At 39.0% G+C, this 15,333-nt stretch overlaps 1 protein-coding gene and 1 pseudogene across 3 annotated transcripts; one reads left to right on the forward strand and one right to left on the reverse strand.

The window, feature by feature from the left end:
- The first annotated feature begins 119 nt into the window (after positions 1-119).
- On the forward strand, positions 120-12,186 carry spina (spindlin a). 3 transcript variants are annotated; one of them, XM_077585362.1, is made up of 8 exons: positions 120-244; positions 3,843-3,927; positions 6,015-6,121; positions 6,309-6,357; positions 6,442-6,577; positions 7,108-7,225; positions 7,346-7,579; positions 8,609-12,186. In XM_077585362.1, the coding sequence occupies exons 3-8, from the start codon at positions 6,082-6,084 to the stop codon at positions 8,806-8,808; spliced, it is 777 nt and encodes a 258-aa protein (XP_077441488.1). In that variant the 5' UTR covers positions 120-244; positions 3,843-3,927; positions 6,015-6,081; the 3' UTR covers positions 8,809-12,186. The 3 variants fall into 3 exon arrangements, with proteins under 3 accessions (XP_077441488.1, XP_077441490.1, XP_077441489.1); XM_077585364.1 differs by having other exon boundaries at positions 6,318-6,357; XM_077585363.1 differs by lacking the exon at positions 120-244 and adding an exon at positions 324-549.
- Positions 12,187-14,128: 1,942 nt separating this feature from the next.
- LOC144034212 (GTPase IMAP family member 7-like) lies at positions 14,129-14,944 on the reverse strand (annotated as a pseudogene).
- Between the last annotated feature and the right edge of the window lie 389 nt (positions 14,945-15,333).

Consider the following 15,333-nt stretch of genomic DNA (forward strand, 5'->3'; position numbering starts at 1 on the left):
TTTCAATCAATTTTAGGTTCAATTTCATAAACATAAGTCACATTTCCTCGTCTTCCATCGTGTTGTACGCATTATTTTATTTTGAAAGGCTTTGACGGAACTTTCCCTTAACTTTCCATAGTGAGATGGCCGTGCAGTAGCTGCGCGTTCCCGTGAATTCGAAACGGATTCTGTGGACGGGCAGCCAAAGGCGAGACAACTTACTGCAGTCCTATTCCGGACCCCCTGGTGAAAAATAAGAACGGTAAGACAGAATCGAACACGCACCTGGCGCTCTACTAGCGTGTCATGCTGCGCGTAATCCGCCAAAAACAAAAACAGTGCGTTCGATTTGTCAAGAAGCGTCCTCGCGCAGTCGGTTGGTGTGGCGGCTGGCGGGGGAGGGGCCGTGGGCAGCAGCAGCAGCAGCGGCAGCAACAGCAGCAGCAGCAGCAGCAGCAGGAGCAGGCAGCCAGAGACAGAAACCCGTCAGCTGCTTTCTTTCTTCATGCAGTATTTATGCCTTCCCCCATTTGGACAGCCCCTCTGTCCTGCCACCCCTTTTATCTGGTTGGTATATGTGTGTCTAAACAATCGAGAGTAAATCAAGCGAGCAACATGGCTGACGCTGGCCCCGCAGAACCTGCTTGCTCGTTTCTCAGTCACTGGGGATGATGATGTCTGTATATTTATCATTTTCTCAGCCTCGTTGCTTTGCATTGGTAAATTTCACCCAAGGGGTAAAAAAAAAGAAGAAGAAAAAAGAAACTTTGCCTTAAAACAGAACAAGATGTTTACTGCATGGGCGTTATGTTATTGTCTGAGCAAAACGTGCTGTTGTATTTTGTTTTTGATAAAAGCATTGCAAACCTCCAATGTTGTTCAGTATGTTTGCTCATAGCCATCTTTCAAACTAATTTGAAGGAAAGATCAACTACTTGAAATGGGGTCCTGCAGTACACCAATTCCAGCTGCTGCCCAACAAGCACACCAGTAAAAACAGACATTATCGCCTCAGTATTTTGTCATACCAACTGACCATATTGTAAATCACAACACACTCTTCATCTTCATCCATTTATTTCAAGATTAGTCTTTGTTTTTGCTGAGTTTTTCTTTTTATAATCATCCATTGTTTTTATATTCTGGGTTATTGTCATAGTCTTCAGCAAGGTCATAACAAAGAAGCAGCCATTGATAGAACAGTTTGCAGAATTATTGTATTTTAATTTAAGTAAAGAAAAAGTGGGTTGAAATAACCTGTATTAGTAATTCTACCCATCAGTTGGACTTTGGATGTCACAGTCTGAAAATCCTGAGCAGCCATAATGACATAGCTTCAGTATCAATGGTTAATAAGTCGAATGTTAAATCATTTTTATAATAAGGTTTTTTTCATGCAACCTTACCTGTTTCACTCTCATGCTATGTCAGAAGGCTAAACTGTTCACCAAGATAGATTTGGATTCAGTATTTGGAGTATTTTTGTTAGTGTGTTGTCTAGCATTGTGAACTGTGGACCAGAAGTTCTTTAGTGAACAAGGGCTATAGAAATAAACTTGATTTGACTTAATTTGCAGATAACATAATTCATGAATTGTTGTGGATTCTCTAAAGTCATACACATTCTATTTTGTGATGCTGGTTAACGTTTACATCTTATTTGTAATTGCAAACAATTTTCTTCGCAGGAACTACAATGAATGACTTTGTTGTAGTAAGGCTGTAACTGTCATCATTGTAAAATATCTATTAACCACACAGGAAATGATTAAAATAAGATAAGCTCTAGTCTGTATATTAAAACAAGAACTACTTAACCCCTGTCAGCCATGTAATAGAGAGAGAAAATGATGGTATTTACAGAGTGATACTGTCACCTTGTGGCGTCTTATACACACTGCTGGACATGGAATTCCTGGATGCTTTGTACAGTACGATATTGTTCTGTAATATGTGTATTTTGTTATATATATACACACACAATATATATGTATGCATATATATATATATATATATATACACACACAGTATATATGTATGTATATATATATATATATATATATATATATATATATACACACAGTATATATGTGTGTGTGTATATATATATATATATATATATATATATATATATATATATATATATATACGGGGGGGGGGGAAGTAGATTCGGCAATATATCACGATATTACAGCGCGTAATTCTCGAATCGATTCGATATGCAGCCGAATCGCTTTTTAAACATACATTTTTTATGGGAATATATAACAAAACGTCTTACTTAGGATTAGGATTCACACATTAAGCATGGAAGAATGTTATATTAATGCAACATTAAGCCTTAATATTTAATTTCAGTGCTGTTCAAACATGAAACAGACTGCAACTTGTTTGTTAAATGCAGTGGCTCAGTTATAAGCCTGAATTTTCAGATAAATAAATACATTTTCATACAAATCTTACAGTGTACATGTACAAGTTTACTGATTAGTATTTTCTAAATTTGAGTAAAATAAAAAATCAATTATCAATTTATAGATTTGCATCCGGATTAATCGGTATTGAATCGAATCGTGACCTATGAATTGTGATACGAATCAAATCGCCAGGTACTAGGCAATTCACACCCCTAATATATACATATATATATATATATATATATATATATATATATATATATAATATATGTATGTATGTGTGTGTGTGTGTGTGTGTGTGCACCCAAACACGTGTGATTATTGAGGTTTGCTCTATGTTAGAATGCCCCCCCCCCTCCTTTCTAGTTTCAATGCTGCCCAGGATGGCACTGACCCGTTTCTGTCCAAAACAACTATGCCCCATGACAACAGATGACTAATCGCGCGTTGCCTGGGGCAACAGGAGAGAAATCGCCATCAGTTGCAGCCAAACTGCAAAATGTCTTTTGCCTTTCTCGAAGGTTGGTTGCCTCTACAGGTAACCAGCTGAAAAAAGCATGCTTCAGTCTAAAATGTCTGCTAATGCTAATGGCAAGTTTCTGCTTCACTGCTGCTACTGCTGTTGTCTGGTTATGAGTCAAGACTCATAAGGTCTTTATGACACCATGTCACCTAGTTCAAAGTCATATCCTGTTTTTGTTTTCCTGTCCCAATTTACATCCCCCTTGGCAGAAAAACAACTTTGAGGAATTAATACATGTGTAATGTAATCGTACTTGTTTGTGGTGATGTTTTAGTCTTCCAGCTTGCCATATAAGCACTGGGACATTCTAATAACAACTTTAACAAACTAATGCTTTCCATGTGACATTTGCCCCTTGAATGGCTTTGCAAATCCCCTAAATCTTCTGGGGACACCTGAGAAAAAGGCATACCAATATTTCTTGTCTACTTGATTTGACTGTCACTGCACTTGTACGTCTCCTGGTCACTCTAATCAACCACTTTCATCATGTTTCTTTTCTCTTTTAGCTCATTTTAAGTGTTAGATATGTTACGTAAGACCCTGCCTGTATATAAATAATACACAGGGGACTCCCTCTCTGGCTTAAGTCTCATATTCCAGACGTGGAAACTTTATGAAGCAGTTGCAGGCTCTAACTAGAATAGTTCTTTCCACCACTTTTGCCACTCATCCTTGATGATGTTCATACCAGGCAGGGCACAGCAGACTTTTTGGTTGAGTTATGTTTGATACACACATTTAAGCAAAGCTAGCTAGCGTTTGTAATTGTTTGCCATTCAAGTTGTAAATTAAGGTAAAAGTAGGTCAAAAGGTCATTTTGCCGCTAGTCATTGACTCTCTGTATTTTGTTTTACTGTCGCATTTCTGTTGTTCTCAACTTCTGGTTTATGGGCTAGCAATTTGTTTTACTGTCACAGGTCTGGTCCGGATTTATGTGCAGTTGAAGAGCAGCCTGAATCCTGGAAACCCAGAACACGGCTTAACATCTAATGACAGAAGAATGTAAGTACTGCCAAATCGTTTAGAACAATTTAATCAATCATTTTACTCTGTGCAGTTTGATGGTGGAACAGGATCCCTTTTCACACTGCCTATTAAAAGTTTGGAATTTTTCACTCTCCATCCATCCATCCATTTTCTTTACCGCTTAGTCCTCACAAGGGTCGCGGGGGGCGCTGGAGCCTATCCCAGCTGGCTTTGGGCAGTAGGCAGGGTACACCCTGAACTGGTTGCCAGCCAATCGCAGGGCATTTTTCACTTTGCTATCTAATCTGGCACGTATTGTATTCACCTTATTCCTCGACCCCATGACCCTTTATGTAAATTATAGGTGCGATGTCGGGTATGAACGATTTGGTAATAATGGTAACTGGTCCATTTTCTATGGCAGTTACGCCCGTATCCTGTCGAGGGACAAACATTTGCAACGCTACTGAATGTTGATTTGATGTCAGGGTTTGTTCAAGGTCGCAAACGTTCGCTAAACGTTCGCTAAACCTTCACTTAGAGTTTTAATGGCTGTTTGCGAACTTGAACGACTTTATACTTCCTACAATCTCATCATAAGTCACGTTTTCAGCACGTTGACATCTTACAAGTACATAGCAAAGAAGGGAAGGAGCGATGTTTGAAGAAGCATTTGGAGTCGCGGCACGGTACATTAAAGCTTACAAAGTCCCAACGACTTGTGTGAAGCACAGCGAGTAGAAGGTTCCAGAATTTTCTAGTTGTCTACAAAATTCTAGTAGAAGTGAAGTTTTCTTTCTTTCTTTCCTTCTTTCTTTCTTTCTTTCTTTCTTTCTTTCTTTCTTTCTTTCTTTCTTTCTTTCTTTCTTTCTTTCTTTCTTTTTTAATAAAACCAAACAGGCCATTTATGTTCAGTGAAATTTTTTTTTTAATAAAAAACTTTTTTTTTCTTTTAATTGTTTTAGTAAAATCCTTATCCCTAAACATTTACTGTTAAAAATGCACTTCCGATAAAAGTATTTGCAAAACCAGTTGTCATTTTTATTACGTGAAGTCTGTGTCTGCTGAAAGTGACTAATAAATGAACATGTAATCTAACTTGGTTACTTTGAAATTGAAAATCAAGTAATCAGTAAAGTAGGTAAATTACTTTTCAAGGTAACGGCGGCAAAACTGCTTGTGACACGTCTCGATTTTTAAGTGACACCTGGTGAATCCTATCCTGCTGTTGTAACACAAGCACAACGTTGATAACAAGTTTCCCAAGCTGTTGCACCCATAATTGTTTCTACATGAGAGCTCTCAGGAATACGGTTAAACACGACACTGGCGGCAGGGCTTTTTTGATACCATGTGAACGCGCTGGCAACATGGCAATGTGGCTTTTCTTTGAATTCTCTGTGAAAGACACTGGTGAATAATTGCCAACTCTACTGTTATAACAACAATGAATGAATTGGTTCTTCAAAGTAACTTTTTTGTGTGTGAGACGAAGAAACCCCAATAAAAGTGGATTTATAGGAGCATTTCTTTTATTGCTTAAAATAAATATTTTCCTTTTATAATTAGATTTTTTTTCTGTAGGTCATATTTTTACATTAGGGAAAAACAGATTTATGCATACCGTAATACTTTGCAGACTGTCCTTTTCATTTCCCTTTCACGTCCCGGCTTTTTTGTGATGTATAATGCTACATATTGTTCCAGAATATGTATTTGGCTATGTTTTACTATTAGCTATAATAAATTGTACTACCTGAAAGCTGCAATGACTGCTGAATTTTTAAATACTGTTCCTTTGATGTTTTCTAAAAAATATTGTGATACAATATAATTTTGAGGCTTTATAATATCGCCCACCGCTAGTAAGAAAGATTGACATTTAAAATTGTTGTAAAATGCAAAATCACATTTGTGATATTTTGTTTGTGGAGCCAGCTCGCACTCTAGAGGCCCTGTATATGTGGAACAAGCTTAGTAGGAAGACTACTGGTTGGTAGGCAGTCGTGTGCTAATTTGTTCTGTTCAGGTCACCAACATTCCAGATTTTATCTTCGATGCTCGTATTGTGATAAATAGAGCTATTAACATGTATGTTTTGTTTTGCTTTTTTTGTTTTCCAGCCTTGAAGAGTTTAGCGTTGTAGCTGCGTAGCTTGGGCAGCCTGGCTGCCTCCCTGCCTCCAGATGAATGAAGAGCACTCCGGATCACAGAGACACTGCTGATACAGGTCCTATCTTATTCCAATTTTCCTTTTGTGCCACGGTATCTATACTATTCAATCATTTATGATGCTAACAATTATGGCGTATATATGATTGTTTTGCACACCAAACAACCACCGTGATGGTAACTTCCCTGTAATTCTATTATTTTGTTTTGCTTGTTGACTCTGATGTGATGTTGCTTCCCCTCAGGGCATGCAGGTGTTTCTGCAAATATGATGAAGAAAAAAAATCCCAATAAGTGAGTCACCAGGCTTTTATTCCTACTTGAGGGTATTTAAATGACTGATATTGACAGTGAGTTTTGCTTCTTATCTCCCTGAAGGAAACATAAGAGCAATCTGGGCCCAACCACCAAAGTTCTGTCCCAGCCACGACGCAACATTGTCGGCTGCAGGATCCAACACATCTGGAAGGATGGAAGTGGGCATGTAGTATGGAAAGGGACAGTGCTTGACCAGGTAAGAAATTCTGCTTCAACTAGTGTGACTAGTGAGGTTTTTGGTGACTATTTCTAATAGTACAACTTCTGAATGATATGTCTGCAACCAGTGTGAATAGAGGGAACATCACTTGTAATGCTTGTAGGGTGCTCACTTTTGATTTAACTAGTACAGATACTGAGCATTTGGCACTCAAATTTCCAGTAAGTCCATCAAATAAAATTAGTCAATTAGGCATGAGACGATTACCGTTTTGATGATTTGCCGTAGTTTTAAAAAGTTAGGGTTTCAATAACCCCTAATACTTGCTGTCACCAGTAATAAGCTCTTCTTTTGTTTTTATTTTGGGTTGGCGTCCATTGCCTTCCAAAAATCAAAAATAGAAATGGCGGTAGTTAGCACCAAGGACAACATGAGTAGCCCACAGATATGTTCTAAAAAGTTGCTCAAGTATGCGTATTAAGAAGAAATTATTATTTTTAATATCTGCGCTGTCGTCCTGACTTGAGCTATTATTGAAGTGTGTTACATCTTTTTCAACCAACCAGGTGCCTGTGAATCCATCTCTTTATTTGATCAAATATGATGGCTTTGACTGCGTGTATGGTTTGGAGCTCCACAAGGATGAGAGAGTTCAAGGATTGGAGGTGCTCCCTGACCGACTGGGTAAGTGTGAGATGAGATCAGGCATGCAGTCTATTGCTACATCTAAAACTTTTACCCTCCACATACAGTAACTCCCTGTGAAACATGTCATGTCTTATTTTTGTTTTTCATTTGATGCAGCCAAATCCCGCCTGACCGACGTCAATCTAGCTGATACAATGATCGGCAAAGCGGTGGAACATATGTTTGAAACGGAGGAAGGTCCAAAGGAGGAATGGCGGGGAATGGTGCTGGCCCGGGCTCCCATCATGACCACTTGGTTTTATATCACCTATGAGAAAGACCCTGTATTGTACATGTACCAACTGCTGGATGACTTTAAAGAAGGAGACCTGCGCATCATGCCTGACTCAAGTGAGTGCAATTTAGTGTGTGTGGGGTGTGTGTGTGTGGGGGGGGGGGGGCAAGTTGGTTAATGTTCACTGCAGGCGTACAGATGGAATGCCAGCAGTTGCTTGAGCTCAGTAAATTGCGTAATGTCATAGAAGCAGGGAAATCAAGTCAAAAATATATTTACAGTCTTAAGTTAATAGACAAGAAACACAACACTCTTACTAATTTATGTTGTACTCTAGTGCATAAAGAAAAATCAAGGAAATATCCATCCATCTTTTAAGGTGGATCGACTGGGGCTTATCCGAGCTGACTTTAAGTTAAAAGTGGGGTTACACTATGGCATGATGATTCCCCCCTATTATCTTGTTGAAATTAGTCCGTTTTAAATGAATCGGCTATTTGTCATGCATGTGAGACCAACTACATGCACAGTGAATGTGTGTGTGTGTATGTGGGGGGGGGGGGGGGGGGGGGGCATTGTTACTGTGATAACTTCATTATTTTTCATGAACAAACTAATTTTGTCTTTTACTGTCGACTGAAGATGACATCACCTGTGCTGAGGAAACCGGTAACAACCAATCATGGCTCACCTGTTTTCTGGAGTTGGTCAGTAAACTGAGCCATTATTGGTCGTGTGGAGCTCCAACCCTCTGTACAGGTGTTGTCATCTTCAGTCGACAGCAAGTGGCAAAATTAGCTTTTAAAGGTATTAATTGTTCATGAAAAATAATGTCACAGTAATTATGGACAAAAGTTTATCTTCTCACTGTTGAAAATGGCTCAATGAGCCAAGTATCCCTTTAACTTTGCATTCCATGCCCATTAGGAAGGACACCGTTGTTGACTGGTTGACTGACACTCACTTGGCAAATGGACCGTGTTAATTTGAAATTAAAACTGGATTTTGTCGGATTTTGAGTAAACAGTTTCTTAGCGCTCTTTTACACAAATAGGAAAAATGTTGTCACTCCCTGCCAGATGATTGTGAGGACGTTTGGAGTCTGTCTTAACAATTTTCCTTCTTTTTTTTTTTTTTTTAAATAGATGACACTGTCCCAGCTGAGAGGGAACCAGGTGAAGTGGTGGACAGCCTGGTGGGCAAACAGGTGGAGTATGCCAAAGAGGACGGAGGCAAACGAACAGGCATGGTCATCCACCAGGTGGAGGCCAAGCCTTCCGTATACTTCATCAAGTTCGACGACGACCACCTCATTTATGTCTACGACTTGGTGAAAACTTCATAAGACTTTGCAGACATCCTGACGCCCTTCTCCCTGGACACAAACCAAATGGGACATACACATTGACACATCTGAAACACGCCTGATCCTGTACATACTCTGCAGATCTTTAGCGACTAAAGCCCCGGGGGATCTTTTAAAGGCACAAAGTCATTGTTTGGAAACTAGATAAAAAGACAGCAAAGCAAGTCGTCAGTTATGTCAACATGTAAATCAGATCGAAAAACTATTTGATTGAGAAACAAAGTCATAGAACTCAATTGATATCCATATGGTTAGGTAGCAATGTAGCAACATGGTAAAGTCATTTTTTGTCAATTTACAAGAACACAAAATGATATTGCTTGTTGGTATGAAAGTCATTAAAAAATAGACTACACACTCTGAATACGAGCACACGAAGCTTGTATGATTTCAGAATCTTGACACAAAGAGACATCCTTTCATCCTTTTCTGTCACAGACTTGTATTATGACCATATGGGCGGCCATTTTCTAATTTGAAGGCCATGAAAAGAACACAAACGGTGTGTTACACCAAAACATTGACAATTGATAACATGCGTTATCAAGGTCCATGTTCTCATTTTCACCATTTTGAAAGCACTTAATTGAATGAAGAAGCATTTGTACAGACGCTCCCCACCTTACGAACGAGTTACGTTCGTAAGGTGAATTTGTTCGTAAGTTGCTTCAGTGCTATATTTTGTATTATAATTTATGTTTAAAGCCTATATAAGTATATTGAAGGTTTATATAAGTATGTTTAAGGCTTGTACAAGTAACCTGCATTGGTTTGTACTGAAAAAAACTTTTAATAAAATGGAGAGAATATGTACAGTACTGTACTGTACTACGTATGTTAGAGAGAGAGAGCGAAAGACACACACACAGTATGTACATGTACGTAATAAGATAAATAAAATGAAGTTTAACTTACTTTTGGAAGATGTACTCGATGCTTAAGGAGATGATGGAGGAGGAGGAAGAGGAGGATTTTATATCATGAGAGATTCTTCGTCGTCGCTGGAATCGGCTTCAAAAGTTATTTCCTGCTTCATGGGGACCGGCGTTTCTTCCTCCTCCTCCTCGCCACGTTGCTCAGCCTCCAATGAGCTCTCACAGCGCCAATCGTCGGTATTAGCGGCGGAAAGAAGCACTACGCGCAATACAAAATCTAACTTACAGCATTTCTTTCCGAACATTTTTCGACATACTGTACGCGCAGAAATGTTCGTATGTACCGTTGTTTGTAACTCGAATGTTCGTAAGTAGGGGAGCGTCTGTACATTGACAATTGTGCCACCTAATGGTGGAACAATCACTGTTCATTGTTGTCATTTTATTTTTTTCTTATAGAATCTTTATTTGTACCCACCATTCCATAATTTCAGGATGTCCTTAGACTTTCAAGCATATTTTACATTTGATCAAAAAAGTAATTTGGATATACGTATCACATTGCATTTTCCTAGCAACCCAAAAATGTTCTTTACTATATGTTCTATTCAACCCCACTAGTATAAACACAGTATTGATTAATTTTGTGTCTGTGGAAATGAGTTAGGCCGCAAAATCCAACCGTTTTTATCGCCATTTTGTAACCTGCTGTCGACACAATCACAGTTGCTCAGGGCTCAGGAAATGACCAATCACGGCTCACCTGTATGCAGAAGCTGAGTTGTGATTGGTTACCTGAGCCATGACATGGATAAGAACGGGTGGATTTTGCTGCTTAATTCATGTCCCGCGAGAGCAATACTAATCAGAATGCCGTGTCTAGACTAGTTGGGGCGTAATACAACATATTGTAAATCATTTTTTTGGATTGACTTCTACCTGAGGTTCAGTAGTTACACACACAAGGGGACAGGAACTTATTTTAACTGGAAAACTCTCAGACAACAAAGCAGGGTTTTGTATAGAACAAGCAAAGAGGCATTGTATTACATCTGACTAAAAAAAACCAACTTAATTTCACAACTGAAGGTTTATTCAAGAAATGAAACTCTCAAGATGTCTGCATATGAAAACTGTGATTTAAAAAAAAACATGGGAATTTTTTTCCTGATTTTATATTGCCAAACTGCTTCTTGATGTGGATTCTTTTCAAGTGTTGCAGACAGTGTTTATGATTTCACTTAAGATTTTGCATAATGCTTTTGTGTACTTGCTGAAACTTCGATGGACTTTAACAACAGAAACAAAAGCAAGAAGTTGTATTTGTGTAGGATAGTTTGTGACTTACACACACCTATTATGACACTATGATTATTGTTATATCTGCGCTTCCTCCAGTTAATCTTGTTTGAAAACAGTTATGCATTCTCGGTGGTGAAATGCAAGGAAAACAATTGTGTTGTAGTTTAAATCTGAAAGAAGGGGTTAAGAAGATGAGACAGCTAATATTCTCTGCAGGGACAATTCTTGTCAGAAGTTGAGTGGTGCAAGAAGAAAACTGACATCCAGTTGAGTGTAAATGTGAAAATTTTTTGAGTACATTAATTGAAACCGGATTCCACCTCATGTCCATGTCTGCTTTTGAACTGTCTTTCAGTTTGTTTTTATTTGCAACATGGAAAATGAGACTTTCAGTGATGTTGGTGTGATGTTGTGTTGGTCAGCTCCACAGCATGGATACATGGTTGCTTGTATGTACAGTATGTTTGTGACATGATCCTCCAGGAAATGTTTCTTTACATTTCATTTTGCTGTGTTTACTCACAACTGAAGATTTCCATTAAAACTGGACGACAGTTTTTGTACTTCAGTCCATCATTTCTACTACCAATAATGTTGTATAGCTGAAAGTCTCAAGAAGTCTGAATAGTTGTTTGCATCTGTAATTACTAAACAAGGCAACCTAACATTCTACTGTAGATACAGTAAGGTTGTGGGATATGTTTTGTTGTCTTTCTGATCCAAAATGTATACTGGATATTGGAGAATCAAATGAGAGGCAAAGGAAATAATGTTGGATGCCATTTGGGATGTTTTGGTTGAATGCATGTAGAAATGAGATGCAAATGTCAAACTTTTCAGTTTGTGTACTTCGTGTGATGTAGATGGTTGTCAAAGCAGATTAGATGACAGCTATTATTCATAATTGCACAACAAAAGAGACTCACCCAGACATTTCTGTGCATACAAGTATGTTTTTCAATACAGAGAAGTACGATCATCTCAACACGCACTGTTTAAGTTGGTGACTGTGGCGACAACACAATTTGTCCGCAAAGTTGTGTCCATAACAGTCGGTTATTTCATTTGGCAGTTACTGATTATTGTTGTTGATGGAATGACATGGCTTTTTCTATCATCCTGCCTTGTATATTGTTTTTTTATTATTAAACATGTATGTTAATTTTTATTGTTCATGAAAGGCTGTGATTTGTGTTCTTTCCAGTGTGATGCACTGTGGAATGTTAACCTTATCTCTGTTTCCTGGAGTAGAGCCCTTAACTTTATATTCTTGTTTTTTTCCTTCACCAATCATTACGTTGCCATCAATGACATTGGTGGCGGTTAAATGGAACAAATTATAGACTGAAATAAATAGAAATTGCATTTCCTTTTTTGCATGTGAACGATATGCTTTGAGGACTTAATGCAAATATGTCACAGCATATCTAGCAATCCCCATATCATGCAAATGTACCAGGGACTGAAGTATGGGGAGAGCAATCTGATTGGATGCTTTGTAACCTCACGTGACATCATGTCTGAATTCATGTATCGTCATAACAATGTTAAGTTTTAATTGACACACTTTCAAGTATGAATTATACCTGTAGCTGTATTAATTAGGGCCTGAGCAGAGGCGGCAGTGGTGCCATTTTTGTCTGTGTGCGTGAATTATTATTATTTTTAAATGACAAAGTGACACGCGCCGCAAAATAGTGCAAATCTTAGCATCAGACCAAAAACAATTTCAAGCTGCCATGGCCCCAAACGGCCTTTGAATCTCTTCAGCCTGAAATGGAAAACTTCCTGGGAATTTTCAAGATCGTGAGACATTTTCATGGGTCATATTAAAAAATCTGTTTAGGGGCACGAAAAAAATCCACGGTACAAGGATCAGCGGAAATAATATCTAAAATGGCCACTTTGCAACAAAACAGCACCTGTTTCTTTTTGGGCTCGACTTCTTGAGACGACATGGGTACCAAATTTTATGCTGCCAAATCAAAGTGGCCTCAGGGACTGAATTTTCTAATCCTACCAGTGCACTATAGTTTGCATACAGGTGAAGGAGGGGGCGGGCTTTGAGTGTCAGCCAATCATGTTGCTGCTAATCCGGGAGCAGGGAACTCAGTGGATCCGCTTCATCTTCCTGGCGGGGATCGCAGGTGACAGTACAGCAACCGCAGTGCGTTAAGCTGTTAACTGTCAGACGGTCGCCTAGGGCGCCAGCTAGTGGAGGGGGCGCCAAATTGCAGGGCAAAAAAAAAAGATAAAAAATATTTTCTCCCCTCAGGTCATCTAAAAAAATATATGTAAATGACCCTGCTATTATTTTTGTTTTTGCATTTTTGTATTGCAGAATTGTGTTGTTTTATTGTGCTATTATAATATAGTTGATACTTTTATTTTGAAGGATACAGGAAAAGGTCTTATAAACCGGTATAGTGCAGAGAGAACGTGTGCGCGCCACAGGAAATCAGAGAAAACTGAAGTTTCCAACTAATTCAGTGAACAATTCTTTAGCACCTGGCTGAGAAGGGAACGAGGTTCGTATTGGAGCAATAATTCATTGTTTAACTAATGTTGCTATATTTCATGTTCATTTTGTAATTTACTGTATCGTAAAACGTTACCGTTTTCGTCCACTGGAGTGTGCTAACGCTCCTTGGTAAATATTTAGCAATGCTATTGCTCAAGTTTCTGTTTTATTGACTAAGAATCTGTATTTCTGTATGGTTTATTTTGGTTTCAAGGTATTTATAAAGGCATCAGGCAAGGTTAAAATGTTTATTTACAATATAAAATGTACTCAAGAGATTGTCAAGACTATAAAAGGTAATAATTTAAGGCAATTCATTTATAGTATATGGTAGGGTGACCAAATGTGTCAAATTTTGGGAGGACAGACCATTTTCTTACGTCGTGTTGGGGCGTCCGGGGTTTTTATAAATTCATGAAAATGTCCTAAATTCATGAAAATGTCCGGTTGGCATTGCGTGACTAATAGGAGGTGAAGTACACTGTGTAAGTGCGACTGGTACCACAATTTCAAGGCCAGAGACACAGATAATGCTGTTCTTGTTCATCCCTACTGGACCTCTGATAGACCCAGAGCGAGATTATGCTGTTCTTGTTTATCCCTACTGGACCTCTGATAGACCCAGAGCGAGATTAGGTGGCGGTGGTAAAGATGCCCACTTGATGCCCTTGAGTCCGTCCAGATCAAGCCTCCAGATTGTCTCTTTTGCCTCCTCAAATATCTATTCAGTAAAGTGTTTGCCCCAATTTGCTGCCACCATGTCATCGATCTTCTGAATCAGCTTCACCACCTGAGCTCTGTTGCAGGTTTCCTTGTTATTGAGGACACGGAAGCGGACCCAACATCTGTTGATGACCTCTTGGAGGTTTGAGTAGCCATTTGTAATATATTTCTGTATTTTTATTCCCTGTTGTTTGTCGCCATGGGTAAATAAAACAATCATGTGGCGGGGTGCCTCAAGACCAAACAGTTTCTCCAAAGCTTCTACGCTCTTTTCCTCTTCCTCCGTAAACCTTCCTATCTGCACGACCAGCAGGAAGACGTGGGGGCCGGGAGAAGTCATCTGGATGCATTTCGCAATCTCTCTTTTGATACTCTCATGATCACTAAACGTGTTCAGAACCCCGGGGGTATCCATGACATGAATCTTTCGCATGCACTTGATCCGCTCCACCTCACAATATATTTTATCGGACTGTGCACCAGTTGAAGAAGAGAAGACATTTTCGCCAATAATGGTGTTGCCCACAGCACTTATTCTAGCTCCTGTTTTACCAATCAACATGATCCTCAGGGGATCACCTGCTGACAGAAATATACTCAGTTACATTGTGAGAATAACACAAATGAGAGAAAAATGCAGAAAGTCTTGAAAATGGTCAACTTCACCATCAAGGATTGAGTACATGTTCCCCATCTTGCTCTGAAAGCTCTGACAGAGAAGCTGACTTTTATATTCTTTAAAACAACTTGCTAAACAGGCTCTTCACACCCACAAACAACAACAACCTGTTTCAGTCTTATTTTAGCAAGCTAGTTATATCACTCTTCACCCCTGAAATAACAGCATCGGCACATGTTTGTTGTTACAGCTCTTTATAATGTCACATGAAATGACAGATGACTAGAGTGAGTGTGTATGTGTGAGTGGCTAAGCATATGATCTATGGCCATTATAACTGGAGGTCAGGCAGTTATCATCCAGCTGACAGCTTTTCCAGCGACCTTGCATGATGGCCGTAATTGAGAAACCACAACCCATTTGGATATTAAACACACACGCGCGCGCACACACACACACACACA

Source organism: Vanacampus margaritifer, chromosome 14 (assembly GCF_051991255.1).
Source record: "Vanacampus margaritifer isolate UIUO_Vmar chromosome 14, RoL_Vmar_1.0, whole genome shotgun sequence".
In the NCBI taxonomy this organism is placed as follows: Eukaryota; Metazoa; Chordata; class Actinopteri; order Syngnathiformes; family Syngnathidae; genus Vanacampus; species Vanacampus margaritifer.